At 35.2% G+C, this 12,881-nt stretch overlaps 1 protein-coding gene across 1 annotated transcript in view; it reads left to right on the plus strand.

The window, feature by feature from the left end:
- The window catches only part of WDR49 (WD repeat domain 49), a gene marked incomplete at its 3' end in the record, with an annotated part of 237,906 nt that extends 226,812 nt beyond the window's left edge, over positions 1–11,094 (plus strand). Inside the window, exon 19 of the mRNA XM_007946655.1 lies at positions 10,979–11,094. Coding sequence (XP_007944846.1) covers positions 10,979–11,094 — 116 coding nt within the window. The remainder of the gene's footprint in view (positions 1–10,978) is intronic.
- Positions 11,095–12,881: the final 1,787 nt, after the last annotated feature.

A 12,881-nucleotide genomic window follows, 5' to 3' on the forward strand; every position in this document is an offset into this window, starting at 1 on the left:
ACTTTCAGCATTCTCCGCCAGCACCACAACTCAAAAACATCAACTCTTCTTCCGTCTTCCTTATTCCTTGTCCAGCTCTCACATGCATACGAGGCGATTGGAAATATCATGGCTTGTGTCAGGCACACCTTAGACTATTTTGAGTTAAATATCCCTAGTACAGAGTGTGTCCTTTTAGAATATAAGTCAATTTTTCTTTTGAGAAAAGTTATATTAAATACTTTTAAAATGTGTTCTGCTTTAGTTTTCTTTCTTAACGACTCACTCTAATTGCATTCTGTTCATTACATGTTTTGTCTGTCTTTAATATCTATCATTTTCTTCTCTAATTCTTTGTCTTTTAAAATTCATCTTATTAGTTTCTTTTTCTCTTTTCTAAGATTTTTGTTTCTGAGTGTGTTATCAGATATTCTGGCCTCTTTTGTTACATGGTTTATCTCCTAAATTCTGCCAGCTCATATTTCATCACTTCTTGTTCTCTCTCCATCTTTTCCCTAAATTTTTTCATGTGTACTTTGTGATCTGTTGTCATAGAGTAATAGCTTTTTTAAGATATTAAATTTCATTTATGGCAAAATGCTTGGTACAATATTTATCTAACAATGGTAGCATTTTTTTCTGATGGTGTTCCGTTTATTGATTAGTTTTGCTGCTCTTTTCCGTTGTTTGTTTTTTGGCATAAGTATGTCTTTCTGTCCATACTGTGCAAGTTTCTTTGTTTTTTCTTTTAAATTAATTACTATTAATGCATTGTTTTTTCTTCATTTTTTTTTTTTTTTTAAAAAACCTTGTATTGTAATTTGGGTGAAAGTTTCCAGAGAAAATTGGTTTTCCATTCAAACATGCATACATGTTTTGTGATATTGATTGCACAATATAGTAGCACTCTTCCCACTTCTTCCCTGTGTTTACCATTTCCATTTGTCCTCCTTCCTATCCCTTCCTGCCTTCTGAGCTTTATCCCAGGGCAAATGCTGACCTTTTAATATCATATATGTATCTCCCTGGTGTCACCTTATAGGACGGTGGTCTAGTGTTTGACTGAAAGTTGAACTATGGGGGAGAGTTCAGTTGAGGACTCAAGGGTGCCTAAGGGTCATTGTCTTTTGGTTTCCACCAGTCTCTATTAGACCAGTAAGCTGGTCTTTTTTTATTATTTTTATTTTTGTTCCACATTTTTCTCCCACTCTATCATGGACCTTTTCAGAGTGGTCAGCAGTAATAGTCAGGCACCATCTAGTTCTTGTCTCAGGATCATGACGGCTTGTGTTCACATGGTCCATTAGATCTGTGGGCCAATGTTTCCTTGTGTCATTTATTTTCTTGACTCTTCTTTGCTTCAGATGGGAAGAGACAAAGAATTGCTCCTTAGATGGCCGCTCACAAGCTTTTAGGACCCTAGCCACTACTCATTAAAGTGGGACATGGAACATTGTCTTTATGGATTATATTATACAATTGATGTTAGTGTCCCCTGAGACTATTGTCCTGAGTACCAAGAGCCTGGGAGTCATTCCAGCAAAGTGCTTGGTTAAGACTAAAAAGTTTTCATAACTTTGCCTCCTATGTACTCTACAAATATTCATGGATACATTTGCAGTGTATATAAATACGTATATAGAAATATCCTATGTCAAACCTGTATATATTCATGGGTGTAGTCCCATTTGCCTTCCCATTCCTGTTCAACTTGTGTGTCTATCTAAGCGTCCACTTGTAGACTATTATTATTATCATTATTTCAAGTTTGGGTATGTAAAATATTTACCTCTGTTGCCTTTAACTCTTGTGTTCCTTCCAGTGTCTTTTGTCTTGATCATTTTGTACTGGCCTCCCTCTTATTGAATATTGCCTTTACCTTCACCTAAGTTCGTATGTTTCGACCCTCTAACAACAACAAAAAAACAAGCAAACTCACTGTTGTCAAGTCTATTCGACTCATAGCGACCCCTCCTTGGGTTTCTGAGACAATATCTCTATGGAAGCAGATTGCCCAATATTCTTTCCGAGGAGTGGCTAGTGGGTTTGAACTACCGGCCTTCTGGTTAGCAATCAAATGCCTTAGGCACTATGCTACCAACATTCCAATCTGGTTAGTGATTTACCCTCCCTACCCCTCCTACATTTGGTAATCATCAAAGAATTTATCTTTCTGGGTGAAACTTTTTCTTGACTTTTTACAGTAGTGTTCTCATGCAGTATTTTTCTTTTTATGATTGTCTAATTTAACTCATTACACTGTCCTCTAGGACCATTCAACATGAGGTATTTCACAGATTCGTTGCTATTCTTTAACATTGCATTGTATTCCACTGTGTGTATGTACCACAGTTTGTTTATCCCTTCACCTGTTGATAGACATTTAGGTTGTTTTCATCTTTTAGCTATTGTGAATAATGCTGTGATGAACATACAACTAAAAAAAAACCAAACTCACTGCTGTGGAGCCATTTCCAACTCATAGTGACCCCTCCTTGAGTTTCCAAGGCAGTATCTCTACAGAAGTAGATTTCCCAGTCTTCCTTCTGAGGAGTGGCTGGTGGATTTGAAGTGCCAGCCTTCTGGTTAGTAGTCAAATGCCTTACACAGTATGCCATCAGAGTTTACATATATTTGTTGTGCCACACCTCTTATTTCTCTTGGATTATATATCCAGTAGTGGGATAACTGGATCGTAAGACATTTCCATTTCCAGTTTTTAAGGAAGAGCTGTACTTTCTAAACAGTGGTTGTATCATTTTACATTTCTATCATCAGTGTACAGGAATTTCAGTCTCCACACTTCCAAAAGCATTTGCTGCTTTCTGTTTTTTTGAACTTTGCTATTAATGCTGGAGGAGCCCTGGTAGCATAGTGCCTAAGGCACTTGCCTGCTAACCAGAGGGCTGGCAGTTCAAACCCACCAGCCACTCCTTGGAAGGAAGGTTGGGAAATCTAATTCCATACTGATGCCACCTTGGAAACCCAAGCAGGGGTCGCTATGAGTCAGGGCCAACTCAATGGCACATAACAACAAGAATTAATGCTGGGGTGAGATGATATCATTGTTTTGATTTACATCTCTCTAATGGCTAATGGTCATGAACATTTCTCCATATATGTTAGCTGCCTGAATGTCTCCTTTGGTGAAATGTCTGTTTATGACCTCTGCTCAATTTTTAATTGGATTGTTTATTTTTCTTGTTGTTGATGTGTTGAAGTTCTTTATGAATGTTATAGATTAGACCTATGTCCAATATATTGGTGCCAATTTTTTTTTCCCTCTATAGATTCTCCTTTCACTGTTTTGTTGAAGTATTTTGATGCATATAAATGTTTAAGGATTAGGAAGGCCCAGCCCTCTAGTTTGGATTCTGCTGTTTGTACATTTTAGTTCTGTTCGATAGTGTATGTATGTCATGTATTAGGGCCCATAGGTTTGTCCCTATTTTTTCTTTAATGGTCTTTATAGTTTTGGACTTTATATGTATGTCTTTGATTTATCTTGAGTTTGTTTTTGTATATGGTGAGAGATATAAATTTCTTTTTAATTTTCTCTAAATGAATATCCAGTTTAGCCAGCACCAATTGATATAGAGATTATCTCTTCCCCATTTAATGGATTTTGGGCCTTTGTGAAATATCAGCCATCCATAAGTGGATGAATTTTCTTCTGGTTTCTCAAGTCTGTTTCATTGGTCTTTGTGTCTGTCATTTTACAAGTACTAGCCTATTTTGACTCTTGTGGGTGCATAGAAGGTTGTGAGCTAGGGGAGGGTGAGCTTCCTACTTCTTTGTTCTTTTTTTGTGTTTTGCTTATTATCTGTGGTCTCTTTCCCTTCCATGTAAAGCTGGTGATTTTTTTCTCCATCTCTTTAAGAATGATGATGGACTCTGCATCAGGTTAGCATTATATCTGCAGATTGCTTTCGTAGTATTGACATTGCTATAATATTAAGTCTTCCTATCCATGAGCATGATGTAATCTTTCATTTATTTAAGTCTCTTTTGGTTTCTTGTAGTAAAGTTTTGTAGTTTACTTTGTATAGTTCTTTTGTGCCTCTGGTTAGTTAGATTCATGCCTAAGTATTTTCTCTTTTGGGTGGTTAATATAAATGATATTGCTTTCCTGATTTCTTTTATGGAGTCTGCTTTATTAGTTTATAGGAATCTGACTGAGTTTTGTTTTTTTAATATGATTTTGTGCCCTGCCACTTTGCTGAATTCTTCTATTAGTTCCAGTAGTTTTCTTGTTGAGTCTTCAGGATTTTCCATGTATAAGACCATGTCATCTGCATATAGAGATAATTTTACTTCTTCTTTGCCAACTTGGATGCTTTTTATTTCCCTTCCTTGCCTTACTGCTTTGCCAAGGAGTTCTAATACAATATTGAATAGGAGTGGTGATAAAGGACATCCTTATCTGATTCCCACTTGCAATATGAATGTTTTCAACCTCTGCCATTGAGAATAATGGTGGCCTTTGGTTTTGTGTGTATGCCCTGAATTATGTTGAGGAATTTCCCTTTTATTCCTATTTTGTTGAGTGTTTTTCAACAAGAATGAGTGTTTGTTTTGTCTAGAGCCTTTTCTGCGTCAATTGATCATGTGGTTCTATTCTTTTGTTTTATGTAGTAGATCATTTGTTTTTCTAATGTTGAACCATCCTTGCATACCCAGTGTAAATTGCACTTGTTCAGATGAATTACTTTTTTGATATGGTGTTCAATTCCATTGGCCAGAATTTTGTTGAGAATTTTTGTGACTACATTCTTGGAGGATACTGGTCTATAATTTTCTTTTTTTCAGTGGTGTCTTGGCTTGATTTTTGTATCAGGGTTATTCTTGCTTCATAGAATGAGTCTATTCTTTTTTCTATTTATTCTAATAGGTTGAGTGAGGTTAGTATCAGCTCTTCCCTGAACATTTGGTAGAATTCACCAATGAAGCCATTGGGCAAGAACATTTGTTTGTTAGGAGGTTTGTTTTTTTTTTTTTTTTTTTTAATAGCTTCTGCAATTCTTTCTTTTGTGACTGGTTGGTTCAAATTTTTATCCAGATTGTGTTAGTATGGATAGGTAGTATGTTTCTAGAAATTTGTCCATTTCTTCTAGGTTTTTAAATTTGTGGGAGGAAACTTCTTCATAGTATTCTGTTACTATCCTGTTTATTTCAGTTGGTTTTACTGTGGCATCACCTGTTTCATTTCTTACTTTTTTTTTTTTGCATCTTCTTTTCCTTTGTTAAATTTGCCAATTTTATTAAAACTTGCAAAGAACCAACTTTTAATCATGTTGATTCTTTCTATTGTTTTTCTGTTTCATTTGTTTCTGCTTGAATCTTTATTGTATCCTCTCTTCTGGTGAATGTAGGCTTTGTTTTTTTTTTTTTTTTTGCTGTTGTCTGTTTTAATTGTTGGAGATGTTAGGTTAAGATGTTGATTATGTTCTTTCTTCTTTTTTGATGTATGTGTTTATTGCTCTAAATTGTTCTCTGATCACTGCTTTTGCTGTGTCACAAAAAATTTTGTATATTGTGTTTTTATTCTCATTTCATTCAAGGTATTTTTTAATTTCTTTTGTTACCCACTAGTCTTTAAACATGTGTTATTCAGTTTACATGTATTTATTATTTTTCTTCATCTTTCTGTTGTTGATTTCTAATTTTATAGGATTGTGGTCTGAGCAGATGCTTTGTAGTATTTCAATGCTTTTAATTTATTGAGATTTGCTTAGTGGCCCAACTTATGGTGCATTCTGAAGAAAGTCCCATGCGCACTGATAAAGGATGTATATTGTGCTGTTGTTGGGAAGAGTTTTCTGTACCTATCTATAAGGTCTAGTTGGTTTATTGTGTTGTTGAGATATTCTGTATCCTTATTAAGTTTCTTTCTAGTTGTTCTGTCATGCTTCTTATGGTTGAGTTTCTTGTTAGAGTGACCCTTTAATCATAATATAATGCCCTTCTTTTTATCTCTTTTGCTAGATTTTGCCTTAAAGTCTATTTTATCAGAAACTAATATTGCCATTCTTGTCCTTTTTTGATTGATATTTGCTTGATATGTGTTTTTCCATCCTTTCATTTTGGGATATTTTTATCTTTGTGTTCAAAGAGTATCTCTTGTAGACAGCATATTGATGGATCATGTTTTCTCATCCATTCTCCTACTCTCTATGTCTTGACTGGTTCTTATAACCCATTTAGATTCAGTCTAATTATTGACTGATATGAATTTACTTCTATAATTTTGCTTTGCATTTTTTGTGTGTATTGTTAATAGTTGCATGTATTTTTCTGTGGTGAGTTTATTTTGTTTACTGATTTTCTTATCATTTCATTTGTTGTTATTTTAGTGTTAACTGAGACTTTATGAATTTTTTTCTTTTTTCTTTTTGAGGTTTATTAGTTTTCTTTGACGTTATTCTGTAATTTTTTGTTTTCTTCCCAAGTTTAAAAACAGGCTATATATCTTGATATCCTCTCCATTTGCAAGTTCTGTAACTACATCATTTATTCCCTTTTACTTTGTATTTGTCTTTATTTACAAATTGACATCTCTGGTTCTCTATTTTCAATGTTGTACTTTTATTTTATGTTTAATACTTGTATATCTGGGTTGATTATCAGGTGATGTATTCATGTGTCTTAAGCTCAGGTTGTAATGTGCTGTTGTTATTTCTCTGTCCAAAGGACTTCTTTTAGCCTTTCTTGTAAAGTTGGTCTGGTTTTTACAAATCCCTTTAATTTCCATTTATCTAGGAATGTCCTAGTTTTGATATAATAAATGAGGAACAATTTTGTTGGTTATTTAATTCTTAGTTGGTAATTTTTATCATTCCAGGTTTTATATATGTCATCCTATTGCCTTCTTAAGGACCTTTGGTGGTGTAGTAGATAAGGCATTTGGCTGCTAACCAGGTTAGTGGTTCAAACCCACTAACTGCCCTTTGGAAGGAAGATGGGGCAATCTTTTTCTGTAAATATTTACAGATTTGGGAACCTAATGGGGGTCTCTATGAGTTGGAATTGACTTGATGGCAGTGGGTTTGGTTTTGGGGGTTTTTCTATCACTTTCTTTGCTTGTATGGTTTCTTCTGAGAAATCAGAACTTAGTCTTATTGATTCTCCTTTGTAGCTAAATTTTCCTTTTTCCCTAGCTTCTCTCATTATTCCTTCTTTGTCTTTAGTTTTGAAAATTTTGACTATGATATGTATTGGTGATTTCCTTTTGGGGTCTATCCTACTTGGGCTTCATTGAGCTTCTTGAATGCATATCCTCTTGTCTTTCAGGACATTAGGGAAGTTTTCTTCCAATAAATGTTTGATGATTTTATCAGTGCTTTTTTATTTATTTATTTTTTTGTCTCTTCCTGTCTGTAATGACAATCACACATGAGTTATGTCACTTGATAGTGTCCCACATAATTTTTAGACTTTCTTTATTTTTCATTCTTTTTTTGTGATTATTCCTCTAACAGATCAATATTAAGAGTTTTGCTTTCTATTTTGCTAATTTTGTTTTCCAGCAATTCAATTATAGTATTTTCTCCTGCCAAAACATTATCTATTCTGAAATTTTAGTATTAATCTTCTGGATTTATATTTGCTATTTTTGGTATGGTTTCACATTTTTCACTTATTTTATCAATTTTTTCTTGTATTGTTTTCCTGAGTTATTCTAGAGTTTTGTCTGTGTTTTCTTTGATTTTGTCTGTGGTTTCCTTAATCTCTTTTTTAAACTGCTGAAAAGACTGAAGCATAAATCTGAATTTATTATCAGGGAGTTCCAATGGCATTTCTTCCTCTGGAAGATTTTCTGGTCCTGGATTTTGATCACTTGTTTGAGCCATCTTGTCCTGTTTTTATTTTTTGAGTGTGATTAGCATTTGTCTTTTGTGTCTAAGACATTATGGTGTTATTCTATTAGTTCATTAATTTTATGTTGGTTTGCTTCACCCTGTTTTTGTTTTGTTATACTATATCCAGGCAACAGAATAGGTGTGCTACTCTGGTCACTTGTTTGGCGGCAGTAAGATGCTCACCATCTCTCCCTGGGTGGATTTTGTAGCAGATGGGAGTGTGTGCATGAATTTCTGATAACTGAACATGCAGAGACACTGAGGATAGGCTGTGCAGGCATTGGCCACCATTTCATTGTCGATTCAGTGGTGTTGAACAAGTGGTAGCATTTATCCAAAGGGTGGAGTGGCAATAGTGGTGGTTATGCCCGTGTAAAGTCACTGGGTCTTAATTACTGGAGAAAAACAGAAAAAAAAAAAAAAAATAATAATGAAGACAGGCAAGGTGGGGGGAAGAAGGAGGGGGGCAAGAAGGATGATGTAAGAAGAAAGAGAAGAAGAAAAACAGAGAAAAAGCAGAAGCAAAAGTGGCATAGTGCTGGTGCAAGCAAAATTGGTGCAAGTGCTGGCTTCCAAGCATGGCTGCAGTGGGAATGTTGCATTTGTTCTAAAGGTATATGTGCTGCAAAATGCAGAGGGGCAAGGGCAAGAATTACTGAATGTGGAGGTTGCAGATGGTGGGGCTCCTGATCTAGGCATCAAAAATAAATAAATAAATAAATAAATAAAGGGGGTGGAAGGAAGGAAAAAAAAAACAAGGGGAGAAGATGAGTGAAGAACTAAGATAAAAAGAAAACACAAAATAGAGGAAAACAAAGAGAAAAGGAAGAAGGGAGGAAGAGAGGAAAAGGAAGGAAGGAAGGAAGAAAGAAAGAAAGGGAAAATAAAGTGGGCAGTACAGGCATAATCATTAGCCACTGAACATGGCTTCAGTGTGAAGTGGAGTTCACACAGTGGGAGTGTGCATCATCTTCCACAGAGCACGAGAATGGGTGCTGCTGACAACAGAAGTGGGAATGAGTGGGGACCCACTCTGCAGGATTAAAAAAGAATAATAAGAAGAAGTAATATTAAAAATTGGCAAGGAAAGAGCAAGAGGGAAAAGCAAAGAAAAAAAAGGAGGTGGGAAGAAGGAAGAACTGGGAAGAAAGATAAAGAAAAAGTAAGAAAAATCAGCATAATAATGGTAGTGGTATAGGGTATAGGGCCACACCTCTGATCATTGGGAGGTTATGCAAAGTAAGGGAGCAGATCATAACTTTCTGATTGCCAGTCACTGATGTGGGTGCTGGTGCAGTCCTGGGTGAGTTGAACTGGTTATCTGGTTCTTGCTTTGATCAGAGCATTGCTTATAATAATTCAAAATGGCTGTGCTATGCCTATTGGCTGCTCATTACTCTGTATGCCTCCTTTCTTTGCTGTTTTTGTTCAATCTGTTCCTCTCATAGATATATGGTCTACTTCTTTATCCTTTTCTTTGAAACTCTGGTTTCTAGGATTGTCATCAGTATCCAAATCACTTGGTTTCTTGAGTCTTTGCTGTAGATGTTTTGGGCAGTGTATCAGCCTAGTCTGCCATCTTGGATCCTCCTATGTGTTGTTTTTTCATAAACCCGAAATTTGCAGTAGGTCAAGTGGCCTTCCTTCAATATTAAATAACCCGTGGTTTGGTTGGTTGGTTGGTTTGTGCCGTTGAGTTAGACCTGACTCATAGTTACCCTTCCTTGGGTTTCTGAGGTGGTATCACTATGGAAATAGATCACCCAACCTTCTTTCTGAGGAGTGGCTAGTGGGTTTTCTTTATTTCATATTCCTCAGCTTGGCATTTAAGATCCTCAGTCCAGGTCTAACTTCTCATTCTACTGTACTTGCCTTTATATAGCTTATGCTTTTATTAAATTTTTATATTCAAATGGAAACCAAACCAAATTCACTGCCATTGAGTTGATTCTGACTCGTAGCAACCCCTATTGGGTTTCTGAGGTGGTAAATCTTTACGGATGTAGATTGTCCAGTCTTTCTTCTGCAGAGTAGCTTGTGGGTTTGAACTGCCAACCTTCTGCTTAGCAGTCAAATGCCTTAGGCACTACACCACCAGAGCTCCTTGTTATATATCCAAAGTTACCTGAATAGTGGCTTTTGTTTTTCCATACTTTTATTAAGTTTGTTTCATTAACTTGATTTTTCCCCTCAACTTTCCCAATCTTTTTCCTAGTCTTTCCCCCAACTCTAAGGTCCTTATTATCAGTTAAAATCTTATCTAAACTTTAAAGGGCTTTCTTGAAAGTCACTCAAGCACTTTCTCAAATAGGCCTAATTCTTAAGTCTTTTCTTCTGATCCATGCATGTTTTAAATTATTTGTTGATATGTGTAAGCACAACTTACACTTGTTCATATTCTCTTAAAACTGTATCCTACTGAATATGTTATTTTTTAAAAATTTTATTTGTCTATGGGTTCCTCTTTGTACCTGTTGGAAGAGAGCCCATGACTTCGTCATATTTGTGTCCCATTTTTACCTGAACACTCTGCATAATATACATCCAATAAACATTTGTTGAAATGGCAAAAGGCCAAAATTATTTTCTTGAATGCATGGCACAATTTCCTCCTACTTCTCATCGATGCAAAATATAACTACTCATGGGAATAATTTGGATTCTTTTTTTCTGAATCCACAGATCCCTGCAGATAAAGTATCTTATGAGTATGTGATTGCAGATGTACTTGTTTAGTTATGCAGACACTCAAACTGTGTTTTGATTATTTTAATTGTCTTATTTCAACACAGAATAATTTGTTCTTGGCCTTTCATGAGTCCTTGATAGCTGTTAAGTAGATTAAAAAATTAAAAACAAAAACTCAAACTTCTTTAGTCTTTTACACTCAAATGGTGTTTCTCTATTGGGATAGAAGTGAATTAATAAAACAAATACTATTAGAATTTAACTTTTAAATTTAAATTGAAGTCAAAGGAATGGCAGGATCTTAAAGAAAGTTTCTTCAAATACACATTTGTTTGTAGAAACATACAGATGTTTAGATAAGGTAAAACTTAAGAATTTCCCCATTATTTGACTTAATTGAGTCTCTTACCAAATATAATTTACATGCCATTTTCTTTTTCATCATTTTGTAGCTTTGAAAGCTGTATTTGATGAGAAAAGCCTGTTTCCCAAGGAAATTCTGGATTGTGAACGAAGAGCCAAGCAATTATGTCAGGAAATAAGTAATGAAGTGAAAATAAAGAAAAATAAGAAGAAATTATAACTGAAAAAAATATATATCATTTAAAGTGTGTATATGAAGTGTAATAAAAAAGAATGAAGATCTGCCTCTCTCTTTTACTTTATATCTGAACTTTAGGAAGTTTAGTTTTTAGACAATAATTTATGCTGCTTTTATCCATCACCTTTCACTTCCTCCATATTTTTAATAAAAGAAAGTTTGGCTTAAAGAGAGAGCAATATCCAATGGACTAATGGACCACGGGAACCTCACCCTACATGACCATGAGATGAGAAGAACAAGATAGTGTCTAGCTCCAATGCCAACCACTCAGAAAGGGATAAAAACTGGAGATTCTAGATAGAGTGGGAGAAAAAATGTGGAAAATTAAAAAAAAAAAAAAATAAAGACCAGGTTTACTGGTGGAATAGAGACTGGTGAAACCCCTGAGACTATGGCTTTGAGTCACTCTCTGGGTTTTTAATTAAACTCAGTCTTATGGTTTAACTCTCCACCCTACTATAGACAGGCCTATAAGCTGAGTAACTAACCAGGGGATACATTCCTTAGAATATGTTGTTGTTGTTGTTGTTATGTGCTGTCGAGTCAGCCCCAACTCATAGTGACCCCTCCTTGGGTTTCCGAGGCAGTATCACTACGGAAGTAGGATTGCCCAACCTTCCTTCCAAGGAGTGGCTGGTGGGTTTGAACCACCAGCCGTCTGGTTAGCAGGCAAGTGTCTTAGCCACTATGCTACCAGAGTCCCCCCTTAGAATATAGGAGATCAGAAGGGCAGCATTTGCATAGGCAGAAAGCCGGGCAGGCAGAACTGCATAGGCAAGAAGGACACAGGAAAAGGGTTACCACAGGGAGGAAGTGGGAAGAGAGCTGTTACACTGTGGGGAATGTAATAATATTACAAAACAAAATGTGTATGAACTGTTGAATGTAAAGTGAATCTGTTTTGTAAAATTTTACCCAAATCACAATAAAAAGTTATAAATAAATAAATAAAGAGAGGGCAATATCAACCAGTATAATTTGTTCTCAAATGTTTTCAAATAAAATATTTATTATTCAAGACAAATTATTATGATCAGTTTTATTTCTGATTGCTTCTACAGACAAAGATTTTGTGTTCAATTTTCACTGTAAAGCCCACACAGAAATTTAATGAGAAGTACTGACTAATGTCTACAAACTTGAATATGAGACTGTTCCCATATATTAACACTTTCAAGCTTTAAAAAATATATTTAATTATAAAATCAGCAATTAGGTTTTGTTTAGATCAGTCTTTCCTATTAATATTTATTGACTCAAAATTGTTCCTTGAAGTACTTATTGAAAGAGTACTTGATATGGTCCCCTTCCATACTTTGTTATACTGTATTTTAAAATTGAGTGGCATGGGACAACCAAAGAGGCCTTAGAAAAAATCAAAGCACTTGGGGGCTATATGAAAGATCCACTCAAGGTGGAAGATCAAGTAGTAAATACTCATATTTTAAAACCTACTGCCCTGTTTATCACCCATTTTTTTGTATAAACATCACTATCCAACAGGCAACCAATATTCTTATGCTATTTTATTTTTGTGGCCTTTTGAAAATAATAAACTGATTCATATAACTTTAGTTAGTTGCTATGTATTTTATGTTAGAGTCCTTTCAAGAATATTTGTGTTTTAGTAAGAATTTCACAACAACACATGCTTGCTCTAAATACAACAACGTCACGATGCCTCGGAAGCAACAGACCATCACAGTCCACACAAAGAAGCAGGATAAAGTGGTAGAAACAAGGGAGCAGGA

Source organism: Orycteropus afer, unplaced genomic scaffold (assembly GCF_000298275.1).
Source record: "Orycteropus afer afer isolate SDZICR_OR568_19922 unplaced genomic scaffold, OryAfe1.0 scaffold00168, whole genome shotgun sequence".
NCBI classification, from domain to species: domain Eukaryota; kingdom Metazoa; phylum Chordata; class Mammalia; order Tubulidentata; family Orycteropodidae; genus Orycteropus; species Orycteropus afer.